Source organism: Betta splendens, chromosome 5 (genome assembly GCF_900634795.4).
Source record: "Betta splendens chromosome 5, fBetSpl5.4, whole genome shotgun sequence".
In the NCBI taxonomy this organism is placed as follows: Eukaryota; Metazoa; Chordata; class Actinopteri; order Anabantiformes; family Osphronemidae; genus Betta; species Betta splendens.
The window spans coordinates 1,938,977-1,964,340 of NC_040885.2; the positions used below are offsets into that span (position 1 = coordinate 1,938,977).

A 25,364-nucleotide genomic window follows, 5' to 3' on the forward strand; every position below is an offset into this window, starting at 1 on the left:
ACCAGCGCTATTTGAGGGTAGGGGTGGAGTCTACTTGCACATTCATGAATATTCAGTCTTAGGCTTGGCGATCATTTAACGTTTACGTTTAACATTTACCATTTACATTTAACATTTAACATTTTACATTCAAATTTAACATTTAGATTTAACATTTACCATTTAGATTTAACATTTAACGTTTAACATTTAACATTTACATTTAACATTTAACATTTACATTTAGACTTTTGCACATTTAACTAAATGTGAGAAAACATGTTGTGTCATTTAGTTAAATGTGAGACAACTAGTTATAGGTGCTCCTTTTACATTCGGCACCCTATACGGTTCCAAGCTCAGAAAATAGCAACTAATATAATAGTAAATATTTGCTTAAGGCATAAAACACTAACGTTTATTACATTATTAGGATGCTGTTGATTGACAGCTTATTTTTCAAAATCAGACTTTTGTTATGCATGTCTGAAGCTCATCAATATCGTGTCAAACAACCTGAACGCTCTGAGTGAACAAATACAACCTGGATTACTGAAGGCCAAGTCTCTAAACTCCTGTACATCACTGATCGTCAGATTATTAGGCCTCTAACACTAGCATGTAATGAGATAAGCCTTGCCAGCTCTGGTATTGAGATGCTTATCTCTATATTCGCTCAAAGATGGGGCGTGTTATGTGGTTTGTGAACCAAAGCTTTAAATCCCCTCCTTAAGCCAGTTAGCTTCACGCTGAGTAATATTCAAAGATCCTATAAATGCAGCTCGGACTCTCAAAAACCTTCATTTGAAGACCCTGATCCATTAGGACCTCCGTTGGCATTCATAATTTACCTTAAACTCTATCAGTAGTTGAGGCACCACCTGAGCGCAATGAGGGGAATTCGTCCCGTGGAGTTCCCAGATGACTTCTGGATTCCCATTCCTCTGGAAACCAGCAATATCACAGCCTTGAGCCCATACCTGGTTCCCCAGGATCACCTTGGGAGCCTAGGGATTTTCTATTCTATGTCAGCTTTCATGTTCTTTTTGTTTGTGGCTGGAACGATCATCAATTCGCTTACTATTGCATGTACTATTCAATATAAGAAGCTCCGATCCCATCTGAACTACATCCTGGTGAACTTGGCTGTGGCAAACCTGATCGTCTCCTCTGTGGGCTCCTTCACCTGCTTTTACTGCTTTGCCTTCAGATACATGATTCTTGGCCCACTTGGGTGCAAAATTGAAGGATTTACAGCAAATGTTGGTGGTAAGAAGACTCAGACCAGATCTAACCAAAATAGATTATAATAGGCCCATAATGGCAAAAATCTGAAACCTATTTTAACATTCAACAAAACATTGCATGACATCCAATATGGAGAACAGTTATTCTGAAACTAGAGACAAATATGTAATATGTATTTTTTAAATAATAAATTTACTTGCATGTTTGTTGTCTAATAAATGGTTTGAATAGTTTTAGAGATTTAGGATGCAGAGATTTCAAGGAAACAAATATTTATAAAGAAAGCTATAATACAGCAACAAAGAAATAGTAAATTATTAATTATCCACCATCCTGAATAATACAATTTAAGTAGTTCTTAAATTGGAAGTAAATATTCTCATGAATAAATGATCATTCAATGAAAATGTGTAGCTATTATTGTGCAAATAGAATAAATTCTACAGGTTTCCAGAGTTAATCTTTACATCTATTCTTCAAATTTAATACAGTTAACAGATGTAAAAGCCTTTCAGCTCTTCATGATGCTGCAGCCAAAGATTAGTTACAGTTTGTCCATCGATGTAAAACTCTGATGGACATTCCACATTAAGTCCCCCATTACAACCCTCAAACATGCTCACACATTATATATTTGCTGAAGCTGTGTGTTAAGTGGCATCTGCATCGGGCTTTGGTCTCGTTTTCAGGTATGGTGAGCCTCTGGTCTCTTGCTGTGATAGCTTTTGAAAGATGGCTGGTCGTGTGCAAGCCGCTGGGGAACTTCAACTTCAAGCCCAACCATGCTATAGCGTGCTGCGCCCTGACCTGGGTCTGCGCTTTATGTTCTGCAATTCCTCCTCTGGTTGGATGGAGTAGGTCAGTGTGTAAATGTTGAAAACACAGCAGTTTATTATGTAATATTGCAGTGCTGATTTACTGCGTGTTTCTTTAGGTATATCCCAGAGGGCATGCAGTGCTCCTGTGGGCCAGACTGGTACACAACTGACAACAAGTTTAACAATGAGTCCTATGTGATGTTCCTCTTCTGCTTCTGCTTCGCGGTCCCTTTTCTTACCATTTGTTTCTGCTACTCACAGCTGCTTTTAATGCTGAAATCGGTAAGTGCTGTCTCTCAGGTCAATTGATTTTTTTCTTTTTTATTGCCCACAGACCAGTCACTAGATTTTTTTACTTTTATACAAACAGGCAGCAAAGGCTCAGGCTGAGTCTGCCTCCACCCAGAAAGCAGAGAAAGAGGTGACAAGGATGGTGATAGTCATGGTTCTGGGTTTTCTGGTGTGCTGGATGCCCTATGCCTCCTTTGCTCTGTGGGTTGTGAATCACCGGGGAGAACCCTTCGACCTGCGACTGGCTACGATCCCTTCCTGCTTTTCTAAAGCCTCCACAGTCTACAACCCTGTTATCTACATCTTCCTCAATAAACAGGTGGGCGTACTGTCAGGTGCTGCAAGTACGGTTTGAATTACTGTGAAGGCCAGTAGTGCCCCCTAGTGATGAATTTGAAAAAAACGTGTTGCATCCTCTGAGAAGTTCAAATAAAAATCTTATGTTGTTGTTTTTATTTATTTAACTTATGTGGATAAAACAAAAATCATTAATTATTAATTAATTAATCATCACACTGTAACTGGTCATATTGATATTATAATACACCTTTCTTTGCAACAATGACTTTATTTCCTTTATCCTTTTTAGTTCCGGTCTTGTCTAAGAAAGATGCTGGGAATGAGCAGTGAGGATGAAGATGAGTCGACAACAACCCAGTCAGTCACCGAAGTCTCCAAAGTCAGACCTGCTTAAGCTGTTCACACTCAGTTTGTATGAACATATTGTAAAGTAAACAAACAAATCTAAGTAAATTATTGTTACAGTTGAGTTGCATTCAATAAAAATGTGTAAAAAAATAAAAATGTGTTTTTTTACTGGAACACGACAGTGCTTGACAGACAGGCTTGAAATTGTATTCTGGCCTTTAACACAAATGCTGTTGCTTGTAAATAAATGAGTTTCAGTTTAAGAACACGTTGTGTATATGTTATGTCAATGGTCACCTGAATTTTAAAACCTCAGAGACTTAATGAATTACTAACCTACAACTTCTGTCTGTGACAGAGATTTTATTGAACACGTGAGCAAAACACAGAGGATTAGCTGCACCATATGTTCAGGCTTGTGGGATTAATGGGAAAAAGTGGAGTCTGTTAATGCAGTGCTGTTTCTATTATTATTCTACACTGATGCACTCAATAACTGATGTCCCTAATCCACAACAACATGGAGATGTTCACTGGTCAGAGACAAATACAAAATATACCTTCAAGCCAGATGAGATTGTGAACCCTGTGATTCTCAATAATGTATTTGTAGCCCCAACACCATCATCTCTGAGTTATAAAGAACATATTTAGTGAAATTCATATTCTGAAGGTTATAAAGCTGCTTTTAAGCACATGATTAAATAATGTGACAATCATCAACAAACTTCATTAGTGCTTGGGTAAAACACTACTTGCACTGACCAGTACCAGTGTCTATTTATATATTTCAGATCAAAATAAAACACTTGTTTCCCTTTAGATTACTGAGTAATTAGTATAGATGTGTGTAAAATATCACTTGCCAGTGTTGTGAAAATATGTCTCATAGTCTTGTATATACAGTACTCTGCCTGTAGATGGCGCCATGCACATAACCGACAACAACAGTGTCTCACTGAATCTCATGACCTGTTCATAAGACAACTTATATTCTGCATTTCAGTGTGTACAACAGTAAATACACCATAAAATGTTTCAAAATGTCTTGCTGCTGTTTGTTGGTTTTGCATGTGTTCTATTTTGACTTGGTGTAATTCATCCAATGAGCCAGCCAGAGATTAAAGTCTGTGGTCACTGTAGGTACACAGTTCACTTCCTCAGTCACAGAGAGGGGATTTAAAGCGTTTACTTGGCAGAGTTTTGGGCTCTTGGCACATAAAGGCGCACTCACATTTGGCATCTAGCGCAAGCACGCACTATTCCTAATTAACTCAATTGCATTAGGTGCTGCAGAGGCAGTTACATGTAGATGCACTTCCAAAGGTAAATGTAAAACAAACCTAAATCAAAGAGGGTTAGCGGAACAAGATTAACCACTAGATTAATGTAATGTACTTACAAAAAGCTTTGGGGTTGACACAGATCAAATAACTATGTGAAAGGGAATCCAAATGAAGGCTGTTTCAAATACGTGTGTTTATACAGTGTCTGTGTGCAGAGAAATGATAGACAGAAGATGATGGTCAACATGCACAATACACAGACCTAATCAACATTTTATTTGTACACAAACCTGATAACAGGATTATTACCTCAGGTGAAGTCAACAAGAAACCAAAAGTACAGGAGGACCAAGTTCACTTCACACTAGTGTAACAAAACACTGTTATCACTAATGTTTTACGCATACTATGAAGTAGACTTTCACCTGATGGTGGTCACAGAGATTCTCGTCGACAGTCAAGAGCAGATCCGAGTTCTGCTAGTAGTGAACTTTAAGCAAACATAAATAGTTCAGAACTAGCGGAATTCTAGACCTACCCTCAAAACATCACCAGGTGGAAATAACAGTCAAAAGCAATATCTAGGCTCAAGACTACCTTATAGCTGGCATTTGTAATTTACATGTACACACATGTGCCAAATGACTATTATTCCAAGTTATAAAGAACATTAAATAAAATGAGTTTGTATTTAGAGGAAAATAGAAAAAAGATTTACAGATTGCTTCTCTTTGTGGGTCCATCCTCTTCTTGATGCGCGGTCCCTGTCCTGCATGAGGTTCTAATCAAATCTGCCAGGCTGCCGAGAGAGCAAGACATAAACAAGAGATTCATTGGATTAAAATAACCAACTCTATTAGCTTTGATTAACCAATGGTTTTTCCTGAGGTCAACTGTCATTCCGGAAAGATTAAAGTCTTGCAGAGTTAAGCACGACATGGGTAAACGACTTAGGTTGTCCGCATAATCGTCTAATCGTCTTTAGTCACCTGGACACAAAAAATCTTCACTTGGACTTTACATGACTAACAAATCCGGTGAATCATTCAACACCTTAAAGGAAACCTTTCCAACATTAACTACCTTACAAGGACTTAATCAAGACACAGCAACACTTGCCAATGAATGTTAGGACTGTGGCTGCCTGATACACTGCCTGTCGCTCCTGACAATGAAGAAACATTTAAAATGTAAAGGTAACTTATGCTCCAGCGTTTTGTTCTTCAGAGTTTATGTGAATAAAGTGCAGACACACTGACGGGTAAAACAGAAGTTGACAAACACTGATCATTCAGTTTTAAAAAGGAACTGAACAGTTGCCAGGCAACTGGCTAAACCATTTGGTGTCAGATTGGAATCTAAAATAAATCTTCATGTCTAAAAATGTGTTGTCCTATTACTAGTGTGTGAATGGATGAATGAGCAATTAAAGGTCAAAGGTTTTAGATAAAGGTGCCATGGTATAGTTTTGTTATATTGTTATATAATTCTTCAGCAGGTTGGTGTTTATCATCTATTTACAAAGCTGTGCTTTAGGAAGGCGTTGTTCGCACATAAGCCTGATATAGGACGTCCATTGCATCAGACACATAGATAAACGCTCACAAAGGGAGACTTTACTTCAGAAACATAGTTGCTTAACTAACATTAAATAGTAGACTGTAAAAGAAAAGCTTAGCACTGTGCCCTAATTTTGAGCAGAGCATCAGGTCAGTTACCGGTACATACTATACAAGCAAACAAGCAGTGGTGCTGTCAACAAGGCAGATTTCACAGGATTATCAAGTTTAGAAAACATATACGTAATAGAATGATTGGTTTGCATTAAGCAGTAAACAATGGCTCATTCGTTTTATACTAAATGGTAATGTTGGTTCAAATGAAAATAAAGTACAATGATATTACACTAAATTGCACGTTACTCAAACCGTGTGTGGTTATAGCCACAGTTAGTGGTGTTATTACTGTAATACTGACTCAATTTCCTAACAGGCTGATATTATCTCCTGAAGCTAATGTGAAAGTACCTCCATGTGCTAATTAGTCTTGAAAAGACACAGTGGGCAAATAAATGAGGTGAACAATATGAAAATTTAGTTGTTATCAAAGACCAATTGCTCAATCAAGCTCTTAATTTTGTAATACATACATTATTCTATTTCTCATTTATTTAATATTTAGTTACAACACATGCCCGAATTTTAATTATTGCTATGAAAAAAATATTGTCTATTGTATCCCAAATAAATCTTTGACTAAAATTGGTGATGAGGCAGGTTTGTTCGACACTTTTGCCAGAATCTCTGAACCCGTCACATTTTCATGGGGTGGTAAGCACCTGTAGAGTTCTGACCCTACAATTACACATGGGCTTAGCCAAGATTCAGGTTAGCTTTCTTGTTTTTATTTAATTACTACAATAAATAATGTTTAAATAACAGTGTCCCTAAAAATACAAAATAAGCACTTCCTGTAATGGTGTTGCTACAACACATTGTATCACACCAATGAAATGCAGATATATAGCAATAACATAATACAGAAATTCACATCTGTCTTCCGATCTGTGATAAAAATGCATTCTTTGTATAATTTAAATAATTCTTAACATTTTCTCGAGTAAAAATCTCAAGAAGTTCCTGTTTGTTTCCCAGCTCTTCACCAATATAATATTTGCAGAGTGCAGGCAGATTTGTTACAATTCATGACTTTCTCCAACCAGGCTAACATGTTTAGTCGATGTGTGTGTGACAATTAGCTTTTGTTAGTTTTTGCAAAAATGCAGAGAAAACTGGACTAGTAGTCAGCGTCGTCCTGCAGGGGGCGACTGTGAGCAGACAGGCGCTTGATACTGTCAGCTGATGCCTTATACGGCAATCGCTTCTTCGCGCCAATGAGCGAGTTAGCAAAATAAATTAGTTAGCTTCTTGTCAAACTCTAAAGGTGGAGAAGAATGGCATATGTCATTTTAAAACTGGACTTTCAGTCAAAGCAAAAGCTGAAAATTGATAGAAGACTGTCTTCGTGGTTGTCCTGCAACAAACCGTTTTTTTCCCTTGTATAATGTTTCAACCTGTGACAACTTCTGGGCTAACGTTATATTTAGACATGAAAACATTTTATCATGAAGTCCCGGCAAAGATAAAAACATTTATATTTAAAGCCACATTGCTTTAAATACAGACATTTGGAACCTTAATGATTCATTTGGCATGGAATGAGCAAAGGAAACTGGACTTGAGTGGACACAACGCAAAGGTAAGGAAAACCGGGAGATTTAAAATAGACCTCATTAGCTCAGCCTGCTCCCTCAGGAGCCGGCGTTCGTTGGTGGGCAAGGATTAGGGGACAACTATGCACAGCTATTTCATGCTTCTGCCGAGCAATTTGGCAGCTAACTAGGTATTTAATAACATCCACTGTGTTTTCTGGCCTGTCAGACAGACTACAGTATCATCTTATTGAAACAGTTGGTGACTGGATCAGAAATTACGCTAGACGAAAGTTTGTTGCGATGTGAATGAGGTAATCGATGTGACAGACAAAGCACATACATCTCTCATTTTGATGCCTGTAAAGCCAAGATGTTTTTTGTGGCTTCGGTAATGTAAGAAACGTCAGAAAAGCAGCATATGTCTCGGGAGACTGCGATAAAGTGAGCCGGTCCGTCATTCGTTCATCCGTCGTTAAGCCAGGCCTAATGAGAAATGCATTGCGCCCGTATTCTACAGTTTACAGCAGAGCACAAAAGGCGATCGTCGCTACTTTCTGTTTTCATAATACGATGTCTAATCTTTTCTAATCATTGAAAACTACAAATAATATATATAATAATACATATTACATATATACAAGAAAGTGCTCATCTAATAAGGATTTGTGTACTTTTACTCTAGGATTTATTGCCATTTAATAATGGAATATTATAAGGAATGTCGCCTTTGTTATCAGTTTTGATACTGAATGAAATGACTTGTTGGAAAAGGGTAGATAGTAGTTTTTCAGTAACTCCACAAAGCGCACCCACTTTTTGGAAGAGGCTGTGAAACGTTGTTTAACATGAATTATTTGAATTATTATTCTTTTGTTATCCTTATCCTCACGAGGAGCAAAACTGTATCACAACTGATTAAAGCACAATTTAAAAGAAACTTAAAACTTCACCAAGGTATTAAAATTTAAAATTTAAACTTCCCTTTACTTTTGTTTAGAATGAGTATGAATTGTAAAAAACACAAATATGCATATACAGTAAAAGAAAACATTCTTCCTTGACCAAATAGGTTCCTGTGGGTGAGAGAGGAATGCTGATAAGCGATGAAACGTGGCCAGTAGTCAGTTTGCATTCTGCCAATTGAATAGTGAATAAAGATAATTGTAAATCTGACTCCAGAGGAGTCAGTGTCTCACCAGGCATGAACCTCACCACATATCACTGAGAAGTTCCTGTTTCTTCTGTTCTCTGTTAACACAATAAAAAAAAGTGTTTGCAACATCCCCATGAAGAGAAAGTTTGCATGAGATTATGTGCTTTACCATGAGACACGTGGGACACACCCCACCCTCTGTGTTGCTGAAGTCGAGGAATAGTCTAAAAGCCGTTACTTTAGTCAAAATAGCGGCATCAGCAGTAACAAATCAATGCAAAGTACACAACTAGTAGAGAATTTAAACTTTATCTAACATATTTTAATTTTAGTTTTATATTTCAATTTATTTATGTTACATGCATGTATTCCTGGTGCAAGTATACAAATAATAGACTAAATAATAATATATCTTGACTCTTAGCAGGTGCAAGAATAATCTTTTGGTTATCTTCAGGAGCACTTTAATGCTTTTTTAATTTGATTGTTAATTCACTTTAATGTTGTTCAGCATTAGGTCTTGTGCTTTGTACAAGCAAGGCTGGCTGTTAATTACATTGGAACAGCTCTTCTGCCAACTCTAAAAGCCAAAAGGCTTGCTGAGCAAATTAGGAAATTAGCAGCCATTAAGGACTGATTAAGTAGGGCAGAGGACTTGAAATTCTCTAATCACTAGCTGCACTGATCCCTCAAGGACACACTATCCTGGTGAGAATATCCCCTAACCATAGACACAAATAAAGCTGCCATCGATTATAAAGCTGTAACGCACAGCAGTTAATAAAAGTGTGTTAGTGCATTTTTGTGCATGCATGTGTGTGTGAAAGTAAACACGAAATAGGATGATTTACCTTTTACACTTTGTCCGGCCATGGGGATTATAATGTGACATATAGGGTCAAACGACTATTGACACATTTTGCGTCAACTCTCTCTCTCTGGAAGGATTAAGGGTGTCTTCCTTCCTTCAAGCGTCAGCTGTGACTGTCACTATATTAGTTCTGTGGATCTCTACAAGTTAAGCTGCTTTGTGACTGTTCTGCTTTCTGCCTGTTCTCTCACCACATGTAAACCTCCATAGAGAGGTTTACATGTGGAAAGAGGAAAAAGAAAAAGGACTTCTTATAAAAATTTCTTATAGAAATTATAAAATGTCATTAAGTGTAAAATTATTATATTATTATAATATATAATATATTATTATATATATTATTTGCATATAAACAATAAGAAAATAATGCTGAAATTATTATAGGAGGCACAAATTATTGCTTTCATCTTGTTATTATTTATTCATGACTACATCACAGTGTCCTTAATGATACGTAAACATTAATTTTAAACACATTTTAAACATTAATTAAAGGTAACTAATGCTAACTAATCCCCATTTGAAGTGTGGGGGGGCAGAAATCCGTTTTCAAACAAGATTACTTGTATTTTGTGTCTTAACCCAATTAGTTGATAGCTTTAATTACTGTTCAAAATAAGTTTATTACTTTACTGCTAAGTATCAGTGCTAGTCTTCAAACCATGGATGGGTAATTTGATTGTGGCCTAATCCTTTAAGAAGCATAGAAGAAGCAAGTATAAAAGCTACAGTTGCGTAGCTGGCATCAGTCACCCAAGGAGGTTGGAAGTGACAAGTACGACTGACAGCTGAGGACCTCCATCTAGGACCATAATGGCAGAAGAGTGGGGAAAAGCTGTGTTTGCTGCCAGGCGACACTATGAAGATTCAACAAGAGACTCTGCCTTTGTTTACACAAACAGCAATAATACCAGAGGTACAGTATTACTCTTGTTTTTTGGAATAATTTTACCTAATATGTTAATGGTCTATAAGAGCTTCATAAGAACCAGCATTAGCAAAACACTAACAATAAAATTATCCTGTAGGCTTATATAGAATCAGATAAAAGTTAAATGGATGAAATGAAATAACTGATGACTGTTTGGCTGGCGACTTTTTGTGGGATACTGTCCTTAATTAAAAACATATTTTGCTATTTTTGCTCCTTGTACTTTATACTCTATGAAAAACAATGCATGATTGACATGTTTCAAAAATTCCATTGAACATCAAAATCTGAAAAGCATTGCCACACATACTTTTATTAGTGTTTTTTAGACTGGAACCTCCATTAGAAAGAAATTCTGACCTCTGGAAGAAAATGCAAGTTGTTGATTTACTGTAAATTCAACAAAAGATTTAAGCAAGTGTCAGAGAAAACTACAGTATATTTAAAAATATTTGTATGTGTTTTTTACTGCAAAATTTTTGTAGTTTACATAGTTATATTGCATATAATACATCTGATATCAAATATATACATTGCAAATATGCACTGCATTAAAAGGTAAATGCAATGATTTTGTCTTTTAGATCCCTTTGAGGGTCCTAATTACCACATTGCTCCTCGATGGTGTTACAACCTTGCAACACTCTGGATGTGTTTTGTGGTTGTCGCATCAACCTTCACCAATGGTCTCGTCTTGGTGGCCACAGCAAAATTCAAGAAACTCCGCCACCCTCTGAATTGGATCTTGGTCAATCTTGCAGTTGCTGATCTTGGAGAGACACTTTTTGCCAGCACCATCAGTGTATGCAACCAGTTTTTTGGTTACTTTATTCTGGGACACCCCATGTGCATATTTGAAGGTTATGTTGTCTCAGTTTGTGGTAAGTTTTCTTCTTTGGAACAGTGTTTGCTGAGAGGGTATCTTTTCAAGCTGTTATAAAGCCTTGCTAACTTGTTTTAAACCCAGGTATTACTGGCCTGTGGTCTCTGGCTATCATTTCATGGGAAAGATGGATCGTTGTGTGCAAACCTTTTGGAAATATGAAGTTTGATGGCAAATGGGCCACAGTTGGAATTGTCTTCTCTTGGATCTGGGCAGCAGTCTGGTGCGCTCCTCCCATATTTGGCTGGAGCAGGTAATTTGGGGTTTGTTAAATTTACTAATATAGTGCATGCATATATGTTTAAGTACAAAATGTTTACACAATTCCATGTATTTTTATAGACTGACTGAACACTGGCTATTTAAACCTGAACTGAATAAATATTTTTTTTTATTACAGATACTGGCCTCATGGCCTGAAGACTTCCTGTGGCCCTGATGTATTTAGTGGCAATGAAGACCCTGGATGCCAGTCCTATATGATTGTCCTAATGCTTACATGTTGCATCCTTCCCCTGGCAATCATCATCCTGTGCTATCTTGCCGTCTTGATGGCTGTCCGTGCTGTAAGTTATCTCACCTGCACGTTTATACAATTTGTAAAATGCACAGGTAGGACCAACTTGGCAGACTCTTACACAGTGTTCACCTATTGATCACAGGTTGCCATGCAACAGAAGGAATCAGAATCAACCCAGAAAGCTGAGAGAGAAGTATCCAGGATGGTCGTCGTCATGATTCTGGCATTCTGTTTATGCTGGGGACCTTACACCTTTTTTGCTTGCTTTGCGGCGGCTAATCCCGGATATTCATTCCATCCTTTGGCTGCTGCTATGCCTGCATACTTTGCCAAGAGCGCCACCATCTACAACCCAATCATCTATGTCTTCATGAACAGACAGGTATGTCTCACAATGCATGAGTGAGCAGCTTTCTTATCCAAAACTATATTAGGTCTAATATACTAATACTAAACTATAATAGGTCTATGTTTTTAATATACTCCTTTATTCTATCAGTTTCGCTCGTGCATCATGCAGCTCTTTGGCAAACAAGGGGATGATGGCTCTGAAGTATCTTCTACATCAAAGACAGAGGTCTCCTCTGTGGCTCCTGCATAAACCTTTGTGTTCTCTGTTTTGGAAACAAACTACTATGACTTGTACAGAAAATATTTATTGGTTTATTTATCTCTCTTTTTTTAGTAAATAGCTTTCTGGCAAATGGAAAATCCCAAAAATATATACATAAAGCAAATGAATCATTATTTCACTGGTCTTTTTTCAGGTGAACATACTCGTAAAACTATCAGAAATATTGACAGTTTTTTACAAGTTGTTTCCTACTGGTCACTTAATATTTTGGCATTGTATCCTAAACCACGTTACCTTAGTATTTGAAAAAGGCTAATATTTTCAAAAGGTTAAACTCTGAACCTCAAACTAAACAAAAGTGTGCATCAAAGAAACTCAGCTACATTCTGGCTACTTAGGATTTGGATGGAAACTAACAGTGCAGAACAATGTTTCAAATTTAAGTCCTCGTGTTCCTCTTAACACATCTGTTATTGAGCTCAACATGTCAGGGGTTTTGGAGCCTGCCCCCTAGTGACCAAGAAGTATTGATGGAGTTTGCAAAGTATGCTACTTCTTTGACTTTAGTGCCAACTGGCATTCAGGTTATAAAATATCCAGTGTTTATTATATGAAACCCTATTTCTAACCTTCTGAGGTAGAAAGAGAAAAATTGTGAGCTCAACATATTATGAAGATAATTTCCTAATTCATGACATTTAAGATTCAAGATTCAAAAAAACTTTATTAATCCCAGAGGGAAATTATTTTGCACACTTTGGTCGCTGTGACAGTTGGAGGTACACACAAGAAGGTAGGGAGATTAAAAATAAGATCGCTAACACATCTACACAGACTCATATGAAGTCTAATTACTATTGTCTAATTACATCTAATTACTAGCTGACGTTTTATTATACATGTTTTTGCACAGATGAAGATCAACCTTTACAGAGAGAGGAGGAATTGTACAGAGTGATAGCCACCAGTAGGAAGGATCTTACTTAGCATAGATTTAACACTTAGCATAGCAGTTTACGAAATTAATAATTACAATGGGTAGCTAACATGGGTAGCTATGTTTGGAGGACGGATGAAAACATCTGCCTTAATCTAAGAACACTTCAAATTGTATTGAATCCGGGAAATACTTCTCATCGATCTTTTCTTTTGTGTGTTGCTGCCAGGAGAATATATCTCATTACAATTTGGCAGCTGATGCTTTATGTGTCATTACATTTTTTAGTGGTATGAAAACGTACCTCATTATCCAAATGTCAAAAAAGGACACACAATTGCATATAAGCTTTTAATACCAAGAACCAAAACCACAAATTACAATGAGAACAGTACCAGAATTAATCCAGGTTTTAGCGTTACCTACCTGTTGCCCAGAGTAGATTGCATCTGGCTCTTTTGGTCATCAGGGTTTTTCTATATGCAGCATAGGAGTAATAGAAAGCAAGACAGTTCTGGTGATTAAACCAACTTTCACCAAAATATGCATACAAATCTAGTAAGCCGAATTACTCCCTGATGTGAAGTGAACACAAGATCACATGATCAGAAAAGGCAGTTCGCTTCACACAAGTGTAATAAACATATTCCACTCACACAAATGCAGATTTTCACACCTGGACTTGGCAGTCCTGGAGATCCTTGTTGTTAGTCAGGAACAAATCTGAGTTCTGCTAGTAGTGAACTTTTACCAAACATGAATAGTTCAGAACTAGCGGAATTCCAGACCTACCCCTGTAACATCTCAGCACCAGTCAAGTAAAAAACAGTAACTAGTAAAACCCTAATTAGAAATCTAAAGTCCAACAAAACATCTACACTATGGAACTAAATCCATACAGACAGAATTACATATAAAGAAAATATGAAAAAAACTTTACAAATATCTTGATCTTGGGGCTCTGTTGCATTGCTCAGATGAGGTCTTTATCCCACAGGGAGCTGTTAACAAATGTGTGAGACAGCTTCTTGTGAGAGAACTGTACTTAAGCAAATCACAGAGTCCGGATTAAACAATTAAACAAGCTTTGGCCGACCTCTAATTTCTCCTAAGGTGAATTGTCATTCCTGACAGATTAAAAGGTTGTGGAGAGAACTTACCACAGGTAATGGAATTATTCTATTTCCTGGTACGACTTGAGACTGACTTGTAATCTGATTAGCTCTGCAAGCATGTGAGAAATCTTCACCTCTTCTTCCTGGGTGTCAAAACAAGGTGGAACTGTTGTGACAGGTGCAACTCAAAGTAACCTCTAATACCTTAAATAAGATTAGATAAAATGTGGAGGTTGGAAATAAAACAAATGCACTCAATAAAATATAATTCTACAATTAAGTGGTATTACTCTGAAAGCATATGTTAGCTAAATATAGAAGAAAGATTAAAAGCAATGTGTGCTTACACAAATTAAGTTCGATGGAAATGTCTGCATCTATTTGGTCAATAATGAAAAAACTGAACAAAAACATTTTGGCTTTATAATAGCTTTATATTCAAACTGAGATGATTATGTAGTTGTTGAGAAAATTCGCCAAGAGGAATTCACACAGTGGCAACATTTTAGGTAAAGTAAATGTATCTTGAATTATTTATTATAATTGGTGTGTCAGAATCATTTGAAAGCAGAGATACACAGTCACATCTCCTGCAGGAAAGTGTCAGCTGTGTGTGGAACCCAGGATTCTGTCCGGGACACAAGTCATGTCTCTCAGCCAGGTCTCAGGAATTCACCCCAGCTCAAGGCTTGGGAGAGGGTTTTAACCCTCCATCCTACGTCAGCCAAATGGCTGCTTGTTTCTATAACCTTGAATCAGACACAGTGTAGGCTAATACCAACAATCCTCATCACTTTTTTATTTTCAGTGGCGCAAGATGCCTTTACTTGTTTAACTAAAGGGACATGATATTACATATATTTCTGGTGGCTCCTGCACAGTGGACATTATTCACAGATCTGTTTTTGACAGAAATACAAAGTTTAAGGGCAGTAGCTGTCCCTGCACCCAGAATATACTAACACTACACTATAATATGCCCTACAACAAACATATATTGTCTGACTATCCACTACAGTTACTAATCTAATACCACTTTATCTCAGGACGTTACATTGTCTGTAGTAAATGTCTGGGCAAACGATTTAATATTTGACTGCACATGATTTACATAAAACAGAAAATCTCAGCCCTGCGGTGATGCTTTAGAAAAACTCTGATGATGACCAGTAATCTCAATATCACATCGTTTGAACTTTATGATGATCCATTAGAGATACTTATTTTGAAAAATATTTTGCCAGATATGTGAAATAAAACTTTAGCTTGAGAATTCAAATAGTCAGTCTTAACAACCAGTTACTCAATATGGGTGGTGAGCGGTATCCACTACAGTCCAATGGTGTAAAGATATAGGGAAACATTATAATAGGTTTAGAAAGTCACTAATCTATGTGAAAAGATATGATAATTATTTTCTTTTCACTGACATTGTGACGCTCATTCTTCTTCTCTTCTCAAAAGTCTCTGGGAGCTAGTCTGAGGTGGCCTCAGGTCCAGCTGATTTTCTCACCATGTCACTGCTACGTTCAGTCAGCCATGATCACATACCTGTGCTTGAGTCATTTGGCTTGTATTCAGTTCCCAACCTGACAAAATTCTGTAATCGTTACATACTATTATAAGGTGAGAAATATACTGATGAAGCATTTAGAACTGATGTTTTATTTCTTACCTTATCAACACTTTGCCTCTTCTTTTAGTAATTATGTTTGCCCCAATATAATCAACCATTTATCCATATACTGTATATAACCAATTGATGTTTCTTTTTGGCTTAATTAAGTTAAAATCTACTTATCTTTAACAGTAATTCACAGTGTTGTCTGTCAAACATTTGAGTTGAATATTGAAGAAGTTAAACTCTGATGAGAAAGAACAAATAAGCATTATTGGAACGATAAAGCATTTATTTTTTTGTAGAATCAGTACATTTATGAGAATAGATAAACCACCATCTTGCACATGTAGCCCAAGTTGCTACACCATTAGTTCAAAGTTTTTGAAGCGGATGGAAATTCACGTCTAAACAAGATTAATCCTATCCTATTTTGTATCTTAACCTAATTGGCTGTTAACTAAGTATTGCTTAATTACATTACTACAACGTTTGTTGCTTTCTGGTGCCAAGTGACATGGGATCTAATCTTATCAGGGGTCAAAACACAGGTATAAAAGGTAAAATCAGATGTGTAGCACCAGTCCCCCGAGGAGGCTGCAAGTGAGAAGAACGCTTCACATTTAAGAACCTCCTTCTAAGATCAGGATGGCAGAAAAGTGGGGAGAACCAGTGTTTGCTGCGAGGCGACACTATGACCAGACAACACGAGAGTCTATGTTTGTTTACACAGACAGCAATAATACCAGAGGTAAAGTATAAACCTTTTGCTTTTTGCATAACTTGCAAACTGTTTTTTTCATTACAAGTGGACTTGAGTGTTTTGTTCAACTATTAAACTGAATTGCTAATTGATCAGCACCAAATTTTGAGTAACTTTCAGGCGTCTTAAGCTCAGTGTTGTAGTTGAACTAAAACAGTGCTGCTTCACAAGAAATCAATAGAACCTGCATGTGGCAAGCGTTGACTATACTGTCTACAGACATAAGCCACTGCTTAAATTTTATAAATTTGACACATGTTCAGTATTGTTATCAAATCAGCAAACATATTTTATCTAACTAAAATATTAGTGTAATCCATTATTTTAAAGCTGTTACTCAACTAAATTAATTGTAATCACTTTTTTTCCAGGTCCTTTTGAGGGTCCTAATTACCACATTGCTCCTCGATGGGTTTACAACCTTGCAACACTCTGGATGTTATTTGTGGTTGTCGCGTCAACCTTCACCAACGGTCTCGTCTTGGTCGCCACAGCAAAATTCAAGAAACTCCGCCACCCTCTGAATTGGATCTTGGTCAATCTTGCAGTTGCTGATCTTATAGAGACACTTTTTGCCAGCACCATCAGCGTATGCAACCAGTTTTTTGGTTACTTTATTCTGGGACACCCCATGTGCATGTTTGAAGGTTTTATTGTCGCAACTAGTGGTAAGAGTTGCTTTTTCTTTGCTAGAACAATCTGTGTTAAACATGTTTTATTTAAAGAACACTATCAGGCTGGTGTTGATCTTGATCTCCTTTCAACGCAGGTATTACGGCTCTCTGGTCTCTGGTTGTCATCTCATGGGAGAGGTGGATCGTTGTGTGCAAACCATTTGGAAACACAAAGTTTGATGCTAAATTGGCTATAGCTGGGATTGTCTTCTCTTGGACCTGGGCAGCAGGGTGGATGGCTTGTCCCCTCTTTGGTTGGAGCAGGTAGATTCATGTTATTATTTACTTATGTTTCATTTATACCTGCATATATAAATAAAGTTAGTATGTGTGAACTAATGAACAGTTTTTTTAATTAGATATTGGCCTCATGGACTGAAGACTTCCTGTGGGCCTGATGTATTCAGTGGAAATGACGATCCTGGATGCCGGTCCTTCATGGTTTGCCTTATGATCTCATGCTGTATTATTCCCCTTGGAATCATCATTGTGTGCTATCTTGCCGTCTGGTGGGCTATTCATTCAGTAAGTCATCTCACCTGCACTTTTATACAATATGTACAGGTGGTGCAAACACAACAGACTCTTACACAGTGTTAATCTATTGATCACAGGTTGCCATGCAACAGAAGGAATCAGAATCAACCCAGAAAGCCGAGAGAGAAGTATCCAGGATGGTTGTTGTCATGATTTTTGCATACTGTTTCTGCTGGGGACCTTACACCTTTTTTGTCTGCTGGGGTACGGCTTACCCTGGATATTCATTCCATCCTCTTATGGCTGCCTTGCCTGCGTACTTTGCCAAGAGCGCCACCATCTACAACCCAATCATCTATGTATTCATGAACAGACAGGTAGGCCTCACAATATGAGTGAGCTACTTTCTTCCCAAGCAACTGTAATTGATCTATGTTTTTAATATGCTCTTTTATGCTTTCTGTCAGTTCCGCTCATGCATCATGCAGCTCTTTGGCAAACAAGCGGATGATGGCTCTGAAGTATCTTCTACATCAAAGACAGAGGTCTCCTCTGTGGCTCCTGCATAAACCTTTGTGTTCTCTGTTTTGGAAACAAACTACTATGACTTGTACAGAAAAGATTTATTGGTTTATTTATCTCCCTCTTTTTAGTAAATAGCTTTCTGGCAAATTGAAAATCCAAAAAATATATACATAAAGCAAATAAATCATTATTTCCCTGGTCTTTTTTTAAGTGAATGTAATGCCTTTTTAAAAAAGTGTTTTTCTACTGGTCAGCTGCAGCTGGTCGGCATTACATCATAAGCCATGTTTGTTCAGTATTTAGAGAAGGCTTAAATACTTAAAAAGTTCAAATTTGAACCTCAAACAAATCAATTTATGCATCATACAAACACAGCTAATTTCTAACTACCTAGGATTTGGCTGGAGACTAAAGTAGAGCAAAAGAATCTCAAGTGGCTATAAATGTTCTTAACTTAAGTCATTATGTTCCTCTAAATACGTCTGACATTGGGGTCAGCATGTCGGGTTCCGGAGTCCGCCCCCTATTGACCAAGAAGTATTGATTGAGGCTTCAAAGTACGCTACTTCTTTGACCTTAGTGCGCTTATTGTGTGTTTATTAACCTTATTATTAACCTTAGTGTGGTTATTGTATGAAACGCTACGGAACCTCCTCCAGAATAAGGGAGAAAAAAACAATAGGAAAAATGATGTGAGCTAAACATGTTAAAAGCATAACTGTCTAACTCATATGCCATGAGTTAGACAGTTATGCTTTTAAACATTAACATAGCATTTTACGAAAATAATAGTTATGAATGAAAAAACAAGGATAGCCGTGTTTGGAGGATTTATGAGAACATATACCTCAATACAAGAACAAATGAAATTCTGGTAGTACTTGTTATTTAGATGTCATCTCCTTTTTTATTTCAATGTATCGCTGCTAGATGAATATATCTCAATATTATTTGGCAGCTAATGAAAAACCTGTTTATATGTATTATTGTGTCATTATAATTTTTAGTAGTATGAAACGATTCCTCATTATCCAAATGTAAAGAAAATGGACACAAGATTACATGTAAGCTTTTAATACAAGAACCAAAAACTAGAATGAACAGTCCCAGATTTAATCCAGGTTGTTAGCGTTACCTACCTGTTGCTCACAGTAGATGGCATCTGGCTCTTTTGGTCATCAGGGTTTTTCTATATGCAGCATAGGAGTAATAGAAAGCAAGACAGTACTGGTTATTACACCAACTTTCACCAAAATATGCACACAAATCTAGTAAGCCGAATTACTCCCTGATGTGAAGTGAACACCAGATCACATGATCAGGAAAGGCAGTTCGCTTCACACAAGTGTAATAAACATATTCCACTCACACAAAAGCAGATTTTCACACCTGGACTTGGCAGTCCTGGAGATCCTCGTTGTTAGTCAGGAACAAATCTGAGTTCTGCTAGTAGTGAACTTTTACCAAACATGAATAGTTCAGAACTAGCGGAATTCCAGACCTACCCCTGTAACATCTCAGCACCAGTCAAGTAAAAAACAGTAACTAATAAAACCCTAATTAGAAATCTAAAGTCCAACAAAACATCTACACTGAGGAACTAAATCCATACAGACAGAAATGCAAATAAAGAAATATTAAAAAAAACTTTACAGATATCTTGATCTTGGGGGTCTGTTGCGTTGCTCAGGTGAAGTCTTTGTCCCACACGGAGCTGCTAACAAATGTGTGATGCAGCTTGTGACAGAACTGTACTTAAGAAAATCACATAGTCCGGATTAAACAATTAAACAAGCTTTGGCCGACCTCTAACTTCTCCTTAGGTGAATTGTCATTCCTGACAGATTAACAGGTTGCGGACTGAGGTTATCAGAGGTGATGGAATTATTCTATTTCCTGGTAACACTAGAGATTTCCCTGTAATCTGATTTGCTCTGCAAGCATGTGAGAAATCTTCACCTCCTCTTTCTGGGTGTCAAAACAAAGTGGAACTGTTGTGACAGGTGCAACTCTAAGCAGCCTCTTATATCTTAAATAAGATTAGATAAAATGTGGAGGTTGGAACTAAAACAAATACATTCAGTAAAATCTGATACTACAATTAACGATTAGTCTTACTCTGAAAGCATTTGTTAGCTAAATTTAGGTGAAGGATTAAAAGCAATGTGTGCTTACACAAATTAAGGTTGATGGAAATGTCTGCATCTATTTAGTCAATAATGAAAAACTGAATAAATGTATGTTTTGACTTGATGATAGTTTTACATCTGAGCTGAAACTATTAGTAATCTGATAGCAGTTCATTTAAAGAAATTACATTGTTGTAAACATCTGGGCAAACTATTTAATAATTGACTGCACATGATTCACATAAAACAGAAAATCTCATTAGAGATATGTATTCTGAAAGATATATTACCAGATATGTTAAATTAATCTTGAGCTCACCTAACAACCCGATTTCATCATCTGGAGATTAATATATTCAAATAGTCTGTTTTAGCAACTAGTTACTCCATATTGGTGGCCAGCAGAATTTAATACAGTCCAATGGTCTAAACGTATAGAAGAACATATTGTTTTAATTGGTCATCTTAAAAGGTTTGACAACTCACTAATTTATCTGAAATTAAATTATAATTATTCTGTTTTTGCTGTTATTTTGATGCTCATCAGTGTTGATGCTGTGTCTTCTCAAAGGTCTCCGGATCTGGTCTGGGGTGGATTCAGATCCAACTCATCTTGCCTCACTATTTCTCTATGCTGTGTTCAATCAGCCATGCTCACATACTGACAGAACAATGTTTTTTTTTAAATTATTTAAAAAGACATTTACATGTTAACCCAACATTTTAGAACAAAGCTTTTTCTTCAGTAACTCTTTAGTTTAGAACTTTTGTAATATACATACATGGTACTAACTAAAACACACTACATCCCACACTAGGTTTTTGCAGGGAGAAAAGGAGATAAATCTCTGCATGATTTGTCATTTCATCCAATTTAAAAAGTCTGTTAGGATAAAAAAGGGTTTAAAGTTTTTGCTGAGACATGACTCACAGTGACACTCATTGCAGTAAAGTCTGTATTTTTAGGTACTAAAATTGTCTAACTTCCTTCAAATTATCCCTTGAGACTTCCACAATCTCACCTGTTAAACTTACTTAAGCTGTAAGACATGCCAAAGACTGGCCCTGTGCTTGTGAGTCATTTGGCTTGTAGTCACTTCCCAACCTGACACAAAATTGTGTAATCGTTACGTACTATTATAAGGTTAGACACATACCGATGAAGCATTCAGGGGTATAATGTTTTACTTCTTGTGTACATGTCTTGGTCAGTTCTGCTGCACCTTACCAGCAGTTGGCCTCCTCTTCTACTAATTATGGTTCCCTTGATATAAACATCAATTTATCCACATGTATACCCCACTGATGTTGCTTTGTGGGTTAATTAAGTTAAAATCTACAAATTTAAAATAAAATACAGTTACTCACAGTGTGGTCTATGAAACACTTGAGTTGAATGTTGAAGGGGTTAAATGCTGATGAGAAAGACCAGATATGTATTGACCGAAACATAACGTTTTACTTTTTCTTTTTTGATAAAGTAGTACATTTATGAGAACAGGTAAATCACTAAAAAACTTTTTAAATCTAGCCCATGTAGCCATACTACTAGTTTCAATTTTATAGAGCGGATGGAAATTCACTTCCAAACAAGATTATTCTCATCCTATTTTGTGTCTTAACCTAATTAGCTGTTAACTAAGTATCACTTGATCACAGTGCAAGGAAGTTTATTGCTTTCTGGTGCCAAGTGACATAGGATCTAATCCTATCAGGGGTCAAAACACAGGTATAAAAGGTAAAATCAGATGTGTAGCACCAATCCCCCGAAGAGGCTGCAAGTGAGAAGAACAGTTGACAGCGAAGAACCTCCTTCTAAAGATAAGGATGGCAGAAAAGTGGGGAGAACCAGTGTTTGCTGCGAGGCGACACTATGACCAGACAACACGAGACTCTATGTTTACTTACACAGACAGCAATAATACCAGAGGTAAAGTATTATTACTTTGCTTTTTGCATAACTTACAAACTATTTTTTTTTGCAATTGGACTTTTGATGCTTTGTTTAACTATTAAATTGATTTGTCAACTTTCCACTGAGAATCAAAACCTAACTTTAAGCTACTTTCAGGTGTCTTCAACTCACTGTTGTGGTTGACCTAAAACAATGCCTCACAAAAAAGCATCAGTAACTGCATGTGGCAAGTGTTGACTATACTGTCTATAGAATTAAGCTCCAAATAGCCACTGCCCAAATTTGATAAACTTGATATGTACAGTATTGGTATGAAATCAGCAAACATGTTTTGTCTAACTACAATGTTAGTGCAATGCACTATTTTAAAGATCCATCTCAACTAATCTACTTGTAATTACTTTTTTTCCAGGTCCTTTTGAGGGTCCTAATTACCACATTGCTCCTCGATGGGTTTACAACCTTGCAACACTCTGGATGTGTTTTGTGGTTGTTGCATCAACCTTCACCAACGGTCTGGTCTTGGTCGCCACAGCAAAATTCAAGAAACTCCGCCACCCTCTGAATTGGATCTTGGTCAATCTTGCAGTTGCTGATCTTATAGAGACACTTTTTGCCAGCACCATCAGCGTATGCAACCAGTTTTTTGGTTACTTTATTCTGGGACACCCCATGTGCATGTTTGAAGGTTTTATTGTCGCAACTAGTGGTAAGAGTTCCTTTCTCTTTGCTAGAACAATCTTTGCTGAACATGTTTTATTTTTATGTAATTTTTTATGTTTTTTTTTTTAAGAACATTATCAGGCTGGTGTTGATCTCGATCTCTTTCAAACTCAGGTATTGCGGCTCTCTGGTCTCTGGTTGTCATCTCATGGGAGAGGTGGATCGTTGTGTGCAAACCCTTTGGAAACACAAAGTTTGATGCTAAATTGGCTATAGCTGGTATTGTCTTCTCTTGGGTCTGGTCAGCAGCGTGGATGGCTTGTCCCCTCTTTGGTTGGAGCAGGTGGAGTGACGTTTTTACCTACTTACGTTACATATATACCTGCATATATATAAATAAAGTTAGTATCTGTAAACTAATTAATATTTTTTAATTAGATATTGGCCTCATGGACTGAAAACTTCCTGTGGGCCTGATGTATTCAGTGGAAATGACGATCCTGGATGCCGGTCCTTCATGGTTTGCCTTATGATCTCATGCTGTATTATTCCCCTTGGAATCATCATTGTGTGCTATCTTGCCGTCTGGTGGGCTATTCATTCAGTAAGTCATATTATCTGCAGTTAAATACAATACGTACAGGAGACACCAAGTTCTCAAACTCTTACACAGTGTCGATCTATTGATCACAGGTTGCCATGCAACAGAAGGAATCAGAATCAACCCAGAAAGCTGAGAGAGAAGTATCCAGGATGGTCCTTGTCATGATTTTCGCATACTGTTTCTGCTGGGGACCTTACACCTTTTTTGTCTGCTGGGGTACGGCTTACCCTGGGTATTCATTCCATCCTCTGATGGCTGCCTTGCCTGCGTACTTTGCCAAGAGCGCCACCATCTACAACCCAATCATCTATGTATTCATGAACAGACAGGTAGGCCTTACAATATGAGTGAGCTACTTTCTTCCCAAGCAACTGTAATTGATCTATGATTTTAATATCCTCTTTTATGTTTTCTATCAGTTTCGCTCATGCATCATGCAGCTCTTTGGCAAACAAGTGGATGATGGCTCTGAAGTATCTTCAACATCAAAGACAGAAGTTTCCTCTGTGGCTCCTGCATAAACCTTTGTGTTCTTTGTTTTCGAAACAAACTACTATGACTTGTACAGAAAAGATTTATTGGTTCATTTATCTCTCTCTTTTTAGTAAATAGCTTTCTGGCAAATTGAAAATCCAAAAAATATAAACATGAAGCAAATGAATCATTATTTCACTGGTCTTTCTTTGAGTGAACTTAATACTTTTTTTCAAGTGATCTCTTACTGGTCAGTTGTGTTTATATTAGGGCATTACATCCTAAACCATGTTAGTTCAGTATTTAAAAAAGGTTTAAATGCAACTTTGAACCTCAAACTAATCCACTGTGTGCATCAAAGAAACACAGCTAATTCCTAACTACATAGGATTTGGCTTGAGACTAAAGTAGAGCAGAAGATTCCCAGGTGACTATAAATGTTCTCAACTTAAGTCCTTATGTTCCTCTAAACACATCTGTGACTAAGCTCAACATGTCAGTGGTTCTGGAATATGCCCCCTAGTGACCAAGAAGTATTGATGGCACTTTTAAGTCTGCTACTTCTTTGACCTTAGTGCCTAATAGTGTTACCATTATAAAATGCCCTTTGTTTATTATATTAAACACTATGAATAACCTCACCAGAAACGTTGAAAAATTGGAAAAAATGTGAAGTCATCATATTAGAAAGACAATTTCAAATTTATGACACTGAACAGTTAATAGTTTCCCAAATTAATAGTTATGATGTAAAACAAGAGTAGCTATGTTTGGAGGACTGAAGAGAAAATCCACCTCAATGTAATAATCATTCAACATGAGCAGAGTTCTGATACTAAAGCTAAACTTAATGATCTGGTGATTAGACGTGTCATTTACTATCCTTTTTTTACCGTATTGCTGTTATATATCTCAGTACCATTTGGCAGCTAAACAAAAACCTGTTCATATGCATTATTGTCATTAACTTTTTTAACTTTACGTGATATGAAATCTAACATCGTCCAAATGTTAAGAAAATGGACACAAGATTGCACGTAAGCTTTTAATACGA

At 36.9% G+C, this 25,364-nt stretch overlaps 4 protein-coding genes across 6 annotated transcripts; all 4 read left to right on the forward strand.

The window, feature by feature from the left end:
* The first annotated feature begins 478 nt into the window (after positions 1–478).
* Positions 479–3,194, forward strand: LOC114855190 (blue-sensitive opsin-like). Its single transcript, XM_029150125.3, has 5 exons — positions 479–1,248; positions 1,917–2,085; positions 2,162–2,327; positions 2,416–2,655; positions 2,926–3,194. Exons 1-5 carry the CDS (start codon positions 870–872, stop codon positions 3,028–3,030), a joined length of 1,059 nt encoding a protein of 352 aa, XP_029005958.1. The 5' UTR covers positions 479–869; the 3' UTR covers positions 3,031–3,194.
* A 4,034-nt stretch (positions 3,195–7,228) lies between these two features.
* Positions 7,229–12,583, forward strand: LOC114856009 (red-sensitive opsin). 3 transcript variants are annotated; one of them, XM_029151583.3, is made up of 7 exons: positions 7,229–7,528; positions 10,208–10,424; positions 11,024–11,320; positions 11,407–11,575; positions 11,723–11,888; positions 11,985–12,224; positions 12,342–12,583. In XM_029151583.3, exons 2-7 carry the CDS (start codon positions 10,322–10,324, stop codon positions 12,441–12,443), a joined length of 1,077 nt encoding a protein of 358 aa, XP_029007416.1. In that variant the 5' UTR covers positions 7,229–7,528; positions 10,208–10,321; the 3' UTR covers positions 12,444–12,583. The 3 variants fall into 3 exon arrangements, with proteins under 3 accessions (XP_029007416.1, XP_055364911.1, XP_055364910.1); XM_055508936.1 differs by having other exon boundaries at positions 10,211–10,424; XM_055508935.1 differs by lacking the exon at positions 7,229–7,528 and having other exon boundaries at positions 9,917–10,424.
* Positions 12,584–16,269: 3,686 nt separating this feature from the next.
* LOC114856008 (red-sensitive opsin-like) lies at positions 16,270–18,715 on the forward strand. Its single transcript, XM_029151581.3, has 6 exons — positions 16,270–16,837; positions 17,221–17,517; positions 17,619–17,787; positions 17,883–18,048; positions 18,138–18,377; positions 18,468–18,715. The coding sequence occupies exons 1-6, from the start codon at positions 16,735–16,737 to the stop codon at positions 18,567–18,569; spliced, it is 1,077 nt and encodes a 358-aa protein (XP_029007414.1). The 5' UTR covers positions 16,270–16,734; the 3' UTR covers positions 18,570–18,715.
* A 3,689-nt stretch (positions 18,716–22,404) lies between these two features.
* LOC114856010 (red-sensitive opsin-like) lies at positions 22,405–24,497 on the forward strand. The gene is made up of 6 exons (XM_029151585.3): positions 22,405–22,584; positions 22,982–23,278; positions 23,407–23,575; positions 23,671–23,836; positions 23,926–24,165; positions 24,256–24,497. The coding sequence occupies exons 1-6, from the start codon at positions 22,482–22,484 to the stop codon at positions 24,355–24,357; spliced, it is 1,077 nt and encodes a 358-aa protein (XP_029007418.1). The 5' UTR covers positions 22,405–22,481; the 3' UTR covers positions 24,358–24,497.
* The last annotated feature ends 867 nt before the right edge of the window (positions 24,498–25,364 follow it).